Raw genomic sequence first — 16338 nt, 5'->3', positions numbered from 1 at the left:
ACATCATCATCATAAGATCGTCAGTCCTAAGACTGGTTGGACACGCACCTCCACCTTTTCCTATCCTGAGCTAATCTTAAACTAGAACATCCTATATCCTTAACTATTTGAACAGTAATCAAATTTACCCCTACTTTTAACTCCTGTTTCTGCATCTAATATGTCTTTAACTAGCCTTTCATGCTTGAGAAGATGTCTTATCTCGCCTATTTCTCGTCAATGTGCAATGATAAAAGTATTCTAAGCTTTCTTTGAAATTGTCAATTGAATTTTGTCCGTCGGTTTCTTGTTTTGCTAAATCAAAATAATTATGTAAAAAGACGTCGAAAATATTGTGAATTCATATTCTGATAAAGTTGTCGTTCATTACAGTAATCAGATAGTCAGAAAAGTTTCGTCGATATATATTTCGTTTCTTTTAACACCTGTTTTAAATAACATTGTGATGATAGCGTGAGTTTAAAGTCATTATAGCGTACAATTTTTGTTTAAAGTTCTTAGTAAATGTTGTCATTGGAGACAAATTATGAACTTGTTTAAAATTTCATGCAAAAGTCCACAGCTCAAATAAAATATGTATTAATAGTCAGTAATAACACAGAATTAATATTAAGAACACAAATCTTAAATAGAAATTTTAAGCACAATAAATAAATATGTAGATCTACTGCATTTTTGAGACTTCAAAATGTGTATTTACAAGCTCTTCGTCGGAATCGAGAATAGGCAATGGCATTTCGTTTTTAACATTTTCTTCCAACCATTTTATTTCATCTTCTACTGAAGTATTTTTCGGTGACGATGGTTTCTGTTGTTGATGCATTCTTACTTTTACCCCATAAGCATCATTTACTAAATGTTCCTCTTCTTCATCATCGCCTGTTTCCAAAAGAGGGACAAATGCATACCTTTGGTTGTTATTGGTTGGCCTCCACAGTATCATAATAACCAGTAATACAGCAGAGAATAATATATGCCAGTAGGCATCTTCTAACCATAAATCCTTCCAAATAGTTAAACAACTGGGAAAGTGGTGCGTTTTTATAGAATATAACATAAATATAATGGACGATACAACGGAGAATATTAAGGTGTTTGTGAAGTGTCGGTAGAGAGATAACTTAACTTCATTTCTGCGTAAACGAAGCGTGCGGGTTGTATTAACAAGAGCGTTGAATATCCACCAACAGATAGCAGAATCTAATACAGCCAAAGGGACCGAAGCTACCAACAGGTCTCTATTGTGATCATTTTTTGGCGTCATTATGCGCAAATATGATTCAGTTGCTGCTAAACAAAGGTACAGTGCACCCACTGCGATGACTCGATGAAGAGCTGTTCCTAAACGTGGTTTGACTATTCCAAAACCAAGACTAACTATTACAACCAACATACGAGCTAGTGTTCGCTTGGCACAGGAAACCCATTCTGCTAAAAGCATAACATTCTGAACACGCAATCCTGTATTATTTATGTTATGAAATTCTGCATAAAACAGTGCTTTTTCTAACATTCCTAGGAGAATAACACCTCCAATCCAAAACTGTACTCTAAGGAGATCTCTCCATTGTAAGGCAGAAATAACAAGCCAACCTATACCATACAAAACATAAACTACACACATAATTCCATAAAATGGTAAAAGTGGCCAATCTGCTGCTGATAAATAGCCATAGTCACTTTTTATTTCAATATGAACTCCCAAAGTAAATTCCAAATTAAACTTTGGATCGGTAGATACTCGAAGTATTAAAATGTACACTCCATCTCTTGGAGCTATATAGTTGGCATGTGATTTGGAAGATCCAGCTGGTGCAGGTAACGGATCTAAGATTATATGATCATCACAAATGTATTTTCTATGAAGGGAACGGTAAGAATTTGTTTCATTTATGGAGCCGTTGGCTATTAAGTTCTGAAATTATACTTTCGATTAAGTTCTCTGTTTTTTCTGACTTCCTTTTATATCTGGCTTATGCTACCCAATATGAAAGTAACCAAAAAGGTTTTCATTTTTATTTTGAGGGTTGCCCATTTGTTAAATGCTAGTTTATGGTTGGGAAGGTTGCATTGTTTTAAAATGTAACTAACCTTAGAGCTCATTATTCTGAGCCAGTAAATAAAAAACTCAGATATATAAATACAACCTTCAAATGATCAACTAATTAAGTTTCAAATCAGGGCAACATTCCCAAACATATCTTAATTTTCATAACACATAACATTTTCATTTCACACAACTACAAAAAACCTTTTTAAGGCACTTTTATTTAGGGTAATATAAAAGATTGGCCCAAATTACTTTAGTTACTTACATTGAACTCTTCAAAAACATGGTGTGGGATTTGCCAACAACGTGACTGGACAACTTCCCAACTAATTTCAATGTTACTTCTTCTAGAATTCACACTTTCACAGTTTACTAAAACAAAATCAGGTATTGTGACATTATGCATATGCTGTGTGTAATGCTAAAATTACAAACTGCTCACGTTTTATGTATATTTGTGATCCTTGATACAAGCTCTTCGAAAGATAAAATCTATCATCTTGCTGAAATATACCAAGAGTAAAATACTAATTAGATTTTGATCTAATAAATATTTTTAACCTAACCTACCATCGTCAAATTGAAATCCCATACCCCTTCATCAGGCAAACAGTTAATCAAAGAAACAACACAAGCTAAAAAAATTAATGCAACAGAGTAGAATAACATTTTATTATAGTGAAACTAAATATGCAGGAATATCATCTTTAACTACTATCAACGTATCACCATTAATTTCCGAATTTGACGCTTTAACATAGTCATAGAATGCCCTTAAACTCTGGCATTAACCTTATCTATAACCAGCTATAACCATTCTGTCATTAACCATAGGTAAGAATTATAGAGTGCCTAAGTATATATCTCTAATCTATGACAATAATGTGTATCATAGACATCTGACATAGTGTCCATAAAAACCTGTTCATAATTCCTTTATATTCTAATCAAGAAGCTAATAATTCAATAAAAATTGAATAGGAAATGGATGCTTCCTTTTTTTAAATATCAAATTAAATTTTAAATTAAGTACAATAATTATTTAAGTCTATAAGTATTTTATTTTTTAACCAATACAGTAATTTACTAAACTCAAAGTAACAATAATATTTTTATTTTTACATTTCGTAACAGAAATAAATAAATACCTAATCGTAGGTAATATTTGAAAACATAGGCGGCATTATTATTTAGGTGATAAATTAAGGCATAGCTTTAAATTATTATATTTTATTAAACGAAAAGGAATAAATATCATATTGAGAAGTTTGAATTGAATGATGGCATTTTTCTTTTATAAATATAATGCTATGCATCTAAAACATGATTGAGGTATGCTATATAACAAATTGCTAATCTCAAAATCTCGATTTTGGACAGCTTTTTATCGGGCGGTAATGTTGGCAACAGTTTTCTTAGTTCAGCAAACGCTACATTGAAGGCTTCTACCCTTATTCTTTCACGTGTAGCGTGAGCTGTTCGATATTTTTGAGTTGCTCTTCGTCTTCGACGTCTTTCTTCTCTACTTAAACTGTTCATGTCATTTTTATCTCTAAAATATTTCAAAAAAGAGTTCTCTAATGGTCTGCTACTACGATATTTTGGAACATTAATTATTTATTATTTATTACCTTCGTTTATCTGTTATATTGTTATTTGTGCAGGACGTAATAGTTTGCAAAACTTCTCGATTTTCTAACGCAGCCATTTTTCATGCCAACCTAAAAAACTGAAATGTAATAAAAGTCATAGATAATATTTCGATCTGCAAAATAAAGTACAAGTAGGTCAGATATTTAAAAAAAAAATAAACGGATATTGCAGTTGATTTAATGTGAAATAATGTAATATAAGTAAAGAAAATAAAGTTAAACACTCACAAGCATATTTAAGAATTCTAACAACTAACAATTAAACACTTATTGATTTTACTTTTCAGTCGTTGTCAAAGAGAATACACGAAGAAGATAGTTTTGGAGAAGTCGAAATAATTGTTAGAATATCTAATTATAGTTGCGAACATCCAACTTTATTCTCTTTACTATTTAATATCGTTTAATATTTATTAAGTTTTTACACATATCGAAAATTACATACAAATAGCAGAATTTCAGTATTCACCACCCCTATATCATTATTATTGATGGAACATCTGTAAGAAAGGCATAAATTTGGGAAAGTTTACGTTGTATTGCTCCTGTGGGACAAAACGCTCTCCCTCAGGTCCTCCAAACACGTGCCTTTCTCAACACCCTCAATAATCAATCATATAAACAATTGTATAATTAGATCAAAGTAATTCGATTACAATCATACGGTCGGTAGCAGCTATGTGTAAAAATCATCACTTTGTCAAAGGGGCGGGTTGTAATTCATTTCTTTTTATCGTATTCTCTGTTATTATTTGTTCTTTTTACTTTTGTCATATAAAATTGGACATGACAACATGAGATATATTTTAAACATTAATTTGAGAAATGAGCGAAAAATATAAATTAATTAAGGATGATTCGAATATTTTCTATATAACTACAGCTGAAGATAATATATTATTATAGATAATCGAAGTTGTTTTACTAAAAACTAAAACTAATATATATAAAGTAGAAGATATTTTAAAATGATGACATTAGCGCATCGATTATAAAATATTACCAGAATGTTTTTCTGCGATCTGTGACAATTGACAAAACTGAGATAACGCTTGATCCAATATCCAAAATGCATTTAACTTTAAAGATGCTTCTAAACTAGTGATAGCCTAATTTTAATCAAAACATTTTCTTTGATTTTAACGCACATTTATAATTGTTGCAATACCTTGCTAATAACTTGACTAACACTGTATCTGAAGAAATGGCCTATGATTTCGTTTGTTTCTTGAATTTTTTTAAAAATACACAAAACAAGAAATGACAAAAGCCGAACTGGATGACCGACGAATACAATGGTTTGTGATCGAATATCAATACAAAAAAAAACTTAAAACTTTACAACTAAACGTAAAAATGACATTGTTTGACGACAATTCCTTTTTTAAACTACGTAAAATCCTTTAGAAGAAAATATTTTAATGAAGGCCTCTTCAATTTCGTACATTGTAAATAATGTTATCACTCTCAAAAAAAGAACGGTAAAGAATAAATAAATGAATATGAAGGGGTTTCCCCAGTTTTATTGAGAGTATTATGGTCCCGGGTTGATAATGCCCCAATAAACTATTAGACGAAACACGTGTTCCTTTTAAAAAATTTTGTGGTATATGTGTTTTTGACATTTTTCTTTTTTTTATTTATCCTTACTTGATAAAATTTAGTATTAATACAATAAAAATTACTTGAAAAATTCCTATTTTATTAATTTCGCTTAATGGCATTATTTCACTACATTGTGGAATCCACTGAAGAATCTTCAGAAGTTTATTGTAGAACTTTTGGAAAAGCCGCAGGATGACTTAATAACAACGAAAAGAAAAAATTAAATATTTTTCTTACCTGTAATAAATTTTTCAAAAAGTCAAAAATACTCATCAAAAGCCATATCTTGGCAAAAGCATAAAACTCTTCATTCCATTGCACATTTCAAAATTTTTAAAATTAAATAAACAACACACAGTGTTAACCGGGTTAAGATATAGATGATTCTGATAACATTTTGACTTCCACAGCATCCCTTTCAATGAGACGGACCACCCTTGGTCCAATCATGTAGTTACATCTCCTGTAGGACCTCCCAGAATCAATACGATTCAGTTCAAGTATGTAATTCCATCGTGTTTTGGGGAGGAGTTTTATAATAGATCACTGATTTATTATATTATTTATTTTATACTGTCTATAAATAACATTAATTATATCTAATACTCCAAAAATGTTGACCTTTTTATAAAATGTCAGGCGACTCCGCCAAATTTTGAACGATAAATCTTTATGGTTTTTATTAAACAATAAACGAAATTTATTCTAAAAGTGTTAAGGAGTTCTTTTCTATAGGTATTAGATACAAATTTGTATATTTTTAATAACATAATTATTAGCAGTGTTGAGGGAATCGGTGTATTAATATTTTTTTTAGGGTATTGATTGTCTTAATTGATTAGGGTACTCTGTTTATGTAAATAATTACCACAATGCACCTATTAAAAAGGTAACCATAAGTACGCAATGACAATCCAATTTTTCTGCTTTTAGTGCAAAGATATATTCATTTCTAAAAGGGTCGTATGAATGAACTTAATATCTCATTATTATTTGCATATAGATAAAACATGGCTGTATCTATCCAAAGTGTTTCTGGTTAGTAGATGTAATAAGATATATAACATAGGAATGAATATATTCTTTCTTTAACTCTCGAAAATTGTATAATTTGTATAAGAAAAACGATTTAAAAGGTTCGATAATTTTTTATAAATATTTTGCGTATTTGTTTATATATTTCATTAAATGGTATAGATACCATTTGCACTACTTTATGGATTAGGTACTCAGATCAAAAATTGTAAAACAATAAAAATAATTTATTTGTATTACGCCACCAATAAAAATTTAAAATATCAGGCATTTATACATACTAAATTGAGACACATGTAACAAAGCTCACATAGGCCAAACAGTCAGTGATTTAAATATAGGATTAAAGAGGATAAAATGAACTGTAAAAACTAAAACTATAATTACAATATCATACATATCCAAAAAGAAATGTTTAAATTAGGCTAGATTGTTAATAACCACATCAATGTAAATGAATCTGTTTTTTTACATTTGTTCAACCCACCCTAAAGGTCGGTATACGTAAAGTAATAGTAAAATTAAATAGTCATTGTGACAGTGTGATAATTTAAATTAGGGAGTTACAAGATTAAGTAAAATGTAAAAAATGTGTAAAGTTTAAAATAATAACGTAAAAAATATTTGGAACATGAGTTATTTACAAAGTTCACTAAAGCAACCTTAAATCCTTCTTTGGTGACATTTTTTGAAAAATATAAATAACTGTAACTTACTTATATACAGTGTAAACTCTATATAACGACACTTAAGTGACTGAACATTTTTCGGCGTTATAAAGAGTGGTCGTTAAAGGGAGAGAAATAAAAGATATTATTTTACTACTCTATAATAATATGCATTTACCAATATAGTACACATTTTGCACACGAACATTATTATTCATACATTGCGTATAGCCTGTTATCTTCGTCTGATGTTTTTTACTGCTCCAATATTTTAATTGTATTTTGTTACGTATCTCACTCATATCTTGAGATACTGCTGGATCAATTTGATTATATAAAAAGAATTTTTTTAATAGTTTCGCTGCATCAAGTGCTTGTTTGATGCTTGGTGGAGAGACAGGATCGGCTTCTTCAACAACGTACACAGCTGCAGTTCTTATCTATTTCGGCAACTTAGAAAGTACTGCTTAATGATTTATAATGCCGCATTGTTGTCGTTAAATAGAGTGAGCGTGACGTTATTTAGAGTGTAATATTGTATAGAAAACAATGTAAACCAACCAAAGTCAAGCAATTTCGACGTTTTAAGGAGTTTGTCGTTAAATCGAGTGACGTTATAAAAAGTTTACACTGTATATACGTATACATATATATTCTAATTTAATAAATGGTTGCGTGATATTGTTTAAAACGAATAAATTAAAATGTTGAAAATATTTGATAGATTGAAACAAAAAATGTGAAGGTTAATTGGAGTTGGTTAATTTATGACCACATTAAAAGCAAAATTCGCGACTTTTTCGGAAGAAATTAGGTCGGCCTATTTTTGGATTATGTATAAATATTGTCTTCCATGGTTGCCATGGTGAAAAACGGTTATAGAACCAACTACTTTCGAAGATACATCTTTATTCATAATAAATGGGAATATAAGAACCAAGTTCCAATACAAGCCTTACAAGTAGTCCAAAATGTTTAGTTCCACTTATTTAATTCTTTAGTGTAAGGAAAATAATTCTACAGATATTAAGGTACGAAAGATATTACGTTATAAATAATTTTTTAATCAGTTACAATAAAAAAATAATCACCACCAATTAATAGTTAATATACATTAAGAATCACGTTTTTAATTCTTTGGTATTGCGTGCTTTAATATTCACCATCTTTAATTTAATATTAAACACTTTTTTGATTTTTAATGATTCAGAATGGACATAAAGTCATAAATTCTTTTTGTAGAAATGATATTAGATAAAAAGGTAGATAATAAAGAAAAATAAGAAGCTTTCTAGTTACCCAGTTAAAGTTTATGTGGTTTTCAATTGTTTCGAAATATTTTTGATTTGATCGGTTATAAAGAACTAAGACAATAATCGATTTTATAAACATCATAAAAGTTAGAAACATATTAATTAAGTTATTATTTCGCTTGTTTCTCATTAAATCTTTCAATTACATCTAAAACTTTTCTGTTACCCACAGTTATAGTTTAATTTTTTCGAAATACTTTTGATTTGATCGGTTATTTAATTTAATGAACATCATTAATTTTGCATTGGCTTTGGGCTCATTGTTTAAGAGATAATTTAACATCTTCTGTTTATTACAATACACAATATTACTTTTTAGAACCTCTTCTTAATACTTGTAAACTTTAATATAAATCGTTTCAGCCAATTCGAAAATTATCTAGCATAGGCAGGCAAAAGGGGAATTTACGTTTTAATAGAATACAAATAATTTCAATTTTATTTATATGATGCTTTCAACAGAACTTCAGCAGAGAAGAATGTTAAAAGAAAAACGAATCAACCCTTAGGGGGCGCGAGACAAATCGGGCATGCACTTGTTACCAAAATAACATTTTTAAATATAAATTAAACAAACAAAAAAAATAATTCGTATCCTCAATATTTTTTTATAAAAAAAGGCGGGAGACAGAGGTACAGAAAGGTCTATGGGCTACATCAAATTTTTAACAGGCATTTCAATTCACCATTTTTGACATGCGAATTCGTGTCTTTATAATAAACCGCAATCCCACACAAGGCAACCCTTCTGTTTAGACCGCAGTCACCCGCATTCAAAAATAGTAGCGTGGTTATTAAAAGTCAAAATGTTGATTGATTAAAAATAGGTGACGATAAGACCGTAGATGATCTCTTTGTGTGTTCCACTGTTGGTCTCTCAGTTCATTTCCGTAACTCTTTTAGCATACTCACCCTTGTTATTTGACAAAGGAACAATTTTATTGTGGAAAGGATTTTTACCAAATAGTTTATTCCATTTGATGTTCGCCTAAAAGACAATCGTAAAAATTAAAAATTCATATGGATACGTAGGTACATATACACATATATAAGTTACCTATTATTTTTTATACTTAATTAAAGTTCAAGTACCTAATCAAATCGTCACTTCAAAGGACAAATTGTCTGAGCATATGTATCAAAATATGCTTTTCCATAAAAGTCTTCTAGTATTGAAACCATGATTTCCAAAATTGTTATTTTTTTTACAAATTTGATAACTAAATTATCTCGAACTTAGATTCACGAAAGGCGTTTACCCATAAATTGTAAAAGACATTCCAATAAAAATTATTTTACATTTACTTGTAAATAACAACTACATCAGCCGCGCTTTATGAAAATCGAAGATGTTTTTTATTCATTTTTCACTCAAATTTTGAGGTGGTTAATTTAACCCATTTACCGATTTTGAGGAGTTTTACGCTTTGTTCAAAAGGTTTTGGGAGAGTTTAGTTTAACTGGTACTTTTTGAATTTTCATTGATGAAATGTCTCTATTCGATTACCCATAGTTTACTTTACTAACAGTTTTCCTGTAAATTTTCTTTTTGGTGAAAATCATGTATATAGAGATGTTTCATTATTGACTATCGTAGAAGGCTCAGGTGTTCAGAGGAGCACTTAAGAGATAGAGAAGGGTAGTCCTGCAGGGTCGTATCTAATCGATAACAGTTAGGTCTGGAGTTTAGTTTTTTCAAAATAAAGTGATTGCTAATAATTGCAAGAAATAAAAATTGATCATCTCGATGATTACTACGATCAAATTTATTATTTTGCAAGCGCAATTTTATTAATAATAGGTAGGTGAATGCAATAACATTTTCATTAAAATAAAAAAGAACCGAAAACAAGCGTAACCAGGAATAATGTACAATATAAAATCCTGAATTTTTAATTCATCTTCAGTCCATCATCAATTCATTTTATGAAGTCAGAAAAGCAAATTCTCTGAATAAGGGATAATGGGGGTAATAAGAGTCAATACCTATGCAGTTTATTACACGTAAAGTAAAACACAAATTTCTTATCTTTTTTTTACATGATTCGAATAAAATTTGGTCAATAGTTTATTGTAAAAAGAAATATGAAAATGTAAATAGATAGACAGTAGTTCAAACATGGGAGAAAAACAATAAATTATAAGGATTTAAAGAGTCAACAAACAAATCCGGACATGTATCTGTAACAAGCACCGATTGAATTGATGTCACGCATTGTCCCCACGCGTTAAAGAAAAGGGTCCTTTACACAATGAAGGGAAAATTCAATTGTGAAGGGTGTTCTAATAGGGATTACTTGCTTCAGCTGCTAAATAACATAAAAAATGCCAAATTGGGGGATTTCGCGTGCAACAAATAAACCATTATCATCCACCTGCTTTACACTGCACAACATATAAACATGACTGTATGCATAAATACGATCAAAAATTTCGATTACATTTATGTAGTAATTAAGCACTCTGGGGTACACAAAAGAAATATTATCTGTTGAATTTCATTATGGTCAAATTAGTTCCCATTTCCAGTCAAGTCCAACTCTTTCGACTTATGGTATTTTATAAAAATCGATTAATTTTTATTATATTTGTAGGTAACCTACCTAATACTTGTGATATTTTCAATATTTTAATTTAGTGGAAATATCGTTTTCCCCAACGGTAGTCAGCAGGGCTGTCGAGAAAAAATTTGGGACCGAATTAGATATAGCATGATTTCTTACAAAATTTTTTTATATTTAGATGATAAAAATAAGTAAAATTTTCGGATCTGTATAAAAAAAAACCAGTCTGGAGGAATTCCCTTCATCCTGTTGACGGTTCAGGTACGGTCCACTATTTAACAAAAAAAGATTTCCTTTATTAATATTCAAAGAATTTAAATTTTTTGTGAAATTTCAATTACCAAGATTTAGAATAATATAAAAGGCTGTCTTTAGAATATGTCATCCACAATTTCACTTTTTTGGAATCTTCCCTTCCCCCTCGTCACGCTTTTAGAGATCCCAAAAAAATATTACGACATAAATGCTACCCCACCCCCCTTATAAACCATTTCTTGTGATTAAAATACATACAAGAGTATACAATTTAAAAAATTAATTTTCAACTATCCATATGTTTATTCACAGGCTTTTAAGTACTTGAGATTTACCTTCTGTCGTCACGAAAAACCGTCAAAAAAACGGACGTATTTTATGAAAGAACCCTTAATATCAAACAAAAAGTTTTCAAAAGCTTTTGTGGAAAAGAATTTGTAAGAATACGATTCCGCCCTTAAAGATCTAATATCAGATTCGTGTTATTTAGTTTTCAAAATTTGTATTTATGCGAATAGCAGAATATACATTACATTTAACAATCGTCAAGCAACGTCTAAATAATTTTAAATTTTAAACTTAAATCTAAACTATAAAGTTCCTAAAATCTATGAAAATCTGTTTTATTTCTCCTTGTTCCTTCTTTAAAATTTTCGGTCAAGTATGAAACCGACTTTTTCGAAGCGGTGGCACATTCAAAATGATTTTCTTTGCTACAGAAACGCACAAATTTGTTTGTTGTTTCAATCCCCTGACTATGTGCTTGGTAGAAGAGAAGCTCATTTTTTTATTTATTTTTTTAGATTTAATATTTAATTATCAAATAGTTAAAAATTATTTATTTTTGATGTTAGAAGTGATAATTAAATTATCGATGTCTTAGATTTCGTAAAGAATTTAACAACACCTTGTATCTGTTCTACTTATCCTTGTTAAAACCGAGGATAACACTTGTACTTCCAAACCCTTCTGTACATGTTCAAACCTCCTGCGTTTGAAAACATTTAAAAGGATTATCATAACGACTTCAATTTAGGGGGGTGAATATGAATGGAAAAACAGGTGGTGCTTTATATGTAAACACACTTACATATATCTGATTTACGTGACCAGCTCAATTAGGTGGTTTTAACAAAAAATATAACATATGAACGATAAAGAAAATTAATGTAATACTAAAACAAAAATTTAAATTACAGTAAAACTTCTATATTAGGGGGGGGGGTCAAGCCGGGCAAATTCCCAAAGCGACAGACAAAAATGGGGGGTGATGAAAACGGGGGCGGCAAAATTAAGGGCGTCGGGAGGTTGCACGGAGAGAAATTTTATAAATTACTATTTTAGCTAGCGGCTTGTAATCTTCTAATTATCTTGATACTATCAGCTATTAAGTAGCCAACAAGAAGAAAAATAGGAATGAAGGAACCAACTCTTTGGAACACTCGAAATGTAATGTTATTTGACGATTTTTGAGTTGAGAATATAAAGAAATATTTTCTATTTTTTTGCCGAGTTTCGTTTCGTTAGGACGATTCCTCATCCCGTTGAGAGCAGGAGTTATTTTCAATAATTTGTATCCTACAACGCGACAGTTTAGGGGAATTACTCGTAACGTTGCAGCTATGTACTTTCAACCCCTAACTTTAGTCTTTTTGGTTTGTACTTATCGTCGGTTTCCAATGTGAGCAATTAACTTCAAATGAAAATTGGTAATATGGAGAAACAAATGTCTGTTGTTATCGCGGTGTTAACAGATTATCAGCTATTCTATCTACATGTAAATCATCTATATGTAGAATTTCCATTTACTATTTATATACGTTGAAAACGGCAAGTTGTGCGGTAATGACCAACTTAATTTTTTACTTTTTTTAACTTTTGAATTTTGTTCTATCTACTATGTTTAAATATACTATCTTAAATGATAATTACTATATTACATTCCACTAAATTCTCACAATCTCAGAAGAAAAATATTTGAAAAACAAACTTTCAAATTTAATTTAATTTACTGGTTTTTCCGATGTATTAAGTGGTAATAATTTGTATGGTCTGTTTTCTTTATTCGTTAAAGCAGTAGTTATGGAATTCGTATATTCAAATTTAAATATAGAAGAAAAAGAAGATAATCAACGTGTTCATAACCTACAAAATTGAAAGCAAATTTCAAGGTTAAGTTTTAACCTTTTAACTTAAAACTTCTAAATATAGGAAAACTTCAATAATTATTTTAAAATGACTACAACAAATAAACTGACAGAAGATGAATTGTTTTGTGATGTTGAAGACGAATTCGACTTCTCTCCCTTAAACATTAATCCTTCAAGTAATATTGGCGAAGCTGAAAGCAGTACTAGTGACTATGATGAAGATGATGACGGTTTTGATAACTTTTATGAGGATAGAAATAAAGCAAGGAAAAACACTGGTGACTCTAATGTTAACGTGCAGCAGTCTTCTAATAAAATGAATTCCTATCAACCAAATGAACAACTATTTCGAAAATACTTGAATAAAATAAATGTTGAAAAATACGAAGGACCTTCGAATTTACCACAATCTGCAAAAAATGTTTTAATAGAAAATCAAAAGCGGCTGGAAAATGAACGAATTAGAACTAAAGACAAGAAAGATAGAGCTACGGCTGAACAGGTCATGGATCTTAGAACCCGAATGATTTTATTTAAATTACTGAACAGAAATCTTATCTCAGAAATTAATGGGTGCATTTCCACTGGTAAAGAAGCTAACGTGTATCACGCAACCTCTGATAAAGGAGAAGATTTTGCAATTAAAGTATATAAAACATCAATATTAATATTTAAAGATCGTGATAAATATGTTTCTGGAGAGTTTAGATTCCGTCATGGATACTGCCGACATAATCCCCGAAAAATGGTGAGAACATGGGCAGAAAAAGAAATGAGAAATTTGATACGTTTATACAACAATGGAGTAAATGTTCCAAAACCCATTTTATTGAGATCTCACGTCTTAATAATGGGTTTTATAGGCATAGATGGTTGGCCTGCTCCTCTTTTAAAAGATGCAAATTTGGAGCAGTCAGAATCTCGAGAAGTTTACCGAGAAATTGTTATTATGATGTGGAAAATGTATAATAAGTGTCATTTAGTCCATGGAGATTTATCAGAATTTAACATTTTGTATTTAAATGGCCAAGTGTACATAATAGATGTATCTCAATCCGTAGAACATGATCATCCACATGCCCTTGAACTACTTAGAAAAGACTGTACTAATATTACAGCCTTCTTCAGGAAACAAGAAGTTGCAGTTATGACCATCAAACAACTTTTTGATTTCATTACAGACCCCTCAATTAATGAAAGAAATATGGAAGAATGTTTAGAAAAACTAGCAGAAATAGCAGCTAAAAGAACTTTAGAAGAAATATCAGCACAAGAACAGGTAATTAGTAAATAGGAAGTACTATTTCGCAAGTCCTTAGTCAATACAATTTTCAATTTAAATTTTTTCACAGGTTGAAGAGGAAGTATTTAAGAATGCTTATATTCCTAAGCGTTTAATTGAAGTTGTGGATTATGAGCGGGATATAAACAAAGCAAAGGCAGGGGAATCAGTTGAATTAGTTTATAAAACATTGATAGGTTTAAAGGCTGACCTTAGTGGAACAGTAGAAAAACCACAAATTTTGGATGAAATGAAAAATGAAGAAGAAATAGAAGAAAGTAATGAAGAATCAAATGGGTCGGAAAGCTCAGATTCTGAAGACAGTAGGAGTAAATTTATTAATAGCGCGCGTCCCAAAAATGAAACTTTAGAAGAAAAAAAAGCTCGCAAGAAGAATATGAAAGAAGAAAAAGCTAAAAAGAGAGAAACCAAAATTAAAAAGCATGTCAAAAAAAGAAAAGAAAAAATCAGCAAAAAGAAGTAAAAGAAGGAATTGTTATGTTGTTTTTTAACTTTGTTTTGTTTATGCCTAAATACNCAAATCTTTTAAATAAGTCTACGATTGTATTTTCATGTGTACATATGAGAAAATATTAGAAAAAAATATAACGTATTTAAATTGTTGAGAATATCAAGCATATATGCAATCTAATTTCTTGAAAGGGGTTGTACGGAGAAAAATTAAAGACATAAGTAACATAAGTTTATTTATCAGAAAAGCAAAACCATATTCAAATCAAGTTTTATTAATTACTTTAGTGAATAAGGAATTCTGTTTGCTCAATAATAATGTCTTTCAAGAAAAGTATTTATATATGTTGAACTTATCAAAACAATCCAAACTATATAAAAAAGTCAAGTCTCACTCAACGATTTTCTCAAATTATCCCTGTCTTTTAGCCATGTGGATAGTGACACGATATTTTTAAATTTTGTGCACTTTCACTTGATACCACTTACGACCATGTAATATATATCTATACGCGATATTCGTGATATGATCGTCTGCAATAACTCCCTTTCGTGCAAAAATTTCACGAAAACACATATAGGCACTTAATGGTCGAAATGTGCATTTGTATTATTAAATAATTTGTTTTTTTTTGTGGTACATGTACCTGCGATTTACGCAAACATTACTTCCAAATGCTGTTAGATATAACATATTCATAAATATTATATTCAAATAATTTCATAGTTTAACAGATATTTATTGATTTTATAGTAGTTAAACTGGGTCAGTGTTTATGACTTCTTTGTAAAATCAATTTTTATGATTTCCTCGTGTCTTTAGTACAACTTTTTGCTTATCAATTATTTTTAATACATTTTTTCTTGAATTCTTTTTGCTTCAGTATTATAAAATCATAGTTATGCACGATTATATTCTTGTTAAAATGTTATTATTAAATACTTATTTTATTTATTGTTAAAACTTGTTCGTGTTAAAATGTAGTTTATTATTAATTTGTTATAGGAGTTGAAATTTAATGTGGTTTCTTGTTGTAATTGTTATGATGTTAAGAACTAATTTTTTGTATATTTTTTTTTGTGTTTTTAGAGCAACTAACAGACACTGCCACTTTAAACACTTTTAAAATGTAAAATACAAACTACATAAATGTGAATGTATACATACTTATGCAACGTAGAAAAAATGTAATAACTGTTACATAATAAAAACGAAGCTATTATTTAGTCTAAAGGGAATAAATAATAAAAATAAAAAATATATGTTTATTGTAATACATTTTAAAATATAAA

At 29.7% G+C, this 16338-nt stretch overlaps 2 protein-coding genes across 2 annotated transcripts; one reads left to right on the top strand and one right to left on the bottom strand.

Annotated features, from left to right (window-relative positions):
• Positions 1-563: 563 nt before the first annotated feature.
• On the bottom strand, positions 564-2851 carry LOC112906591 (transmembrane protein 87A-like). The gene is made up of 4 exons (XM_025980973.1): positions 2621-2851; positions 2493-2553; positions 2316-2422; positions 564-1915 (listed from the first exon to the last, which is right to left on the bottom strand). Exons 1-4 carry the CDS (start codon positions 2717-2719, stop codon positions 665-667), a joined length of 1518 nt encoding a protein of 505 aa, XP_025836758.1. The 5' UTR covers positions 2720-2851; the 3' UTR covers positions 564-664.
• Positions 2852-13297: 10446 nt separating this feature from the next.
• LOC108744497 (serine/threonine-protein kinase RIO1) lies at positions 13298-15116 on the top strand. The gene is made up of 2 exons (XM_018480340.2): positions 13298-14571; positions 14645-15116. Exons 1-2 carry the CDS (start codon positions 13378-13380, stop codon positions 15056-15058), a joined length of 1608 nt encoding a protein of 535 aa, XP_018335842.1. The 5' UTR covers positions 13298-13377; the 3' UTR covers positions 15059-15116.
• The last annotated feature ends 1222 nt before the right edge of the window (positions 15117-16338 follow it).

This window comes from Agrilus planipennis, unplaced genomic scaffold, assembly GCF_000699045.2.
Source record: "Agrilus planipennis isolate EAB-ADULT unplaced genomic scaffold, Apla_2.0 scaffold2, whole genome shotgun sequence".
Lineage (NCBI taxonomy): Eukaryota > Metazoa > Arthropoda > Insecta > Coleoptera > Buprestidae > Agrilus > Agrilus planipennis.
Note: the sequence above shows the minus strand (reverse complement) of the source record. Positions and strands in the feature narration are given on the sequence as shown.

What these genes read in the sequence shown, in the direction of transcription:
- LOC112906591 (XM_025980973.1), bottom strand. Translation starts at nt 2,719, where the DNA reads ATGTTATTCTACTCTGTTGCATTAATTTTTTTAGCTTGTGTTGTTTCT. An exon ending in GGGATTTCAATTTGACGATG is followed by an intron (nt 2,554 to 2,620) that starts GTAGGTTAGGTT and finishes GGTATATTTCAG; the next exon opens with CAAGATGATAGATTTTATCT. An exon ending in ATGTTTTTGAAGAGTTCAAT is followed by an intron (nt 1,916 to 2,315) that starts GTAAGTAACTAA and finishes GTATAATTTCAG; the next exon opens with AACTTAATAGCCAACGGCTC.
- LOC108744497 (XM_018480340.2), top strand. Translation starts at nt 13,378, where the DNA reads ATGACTACAACAAATAAACTGACAGAAGATGAATTGTTTTGTGATGTT. An exon ending in AAATATCAGCACAAGAACAG is followed by an intron (nt 14,572 to 14,644) that starts GTAATTAGTAAA and finishes ATTTTTTCACAG; the next exon opens with GTTGAAGAGGAAGTATTTAA.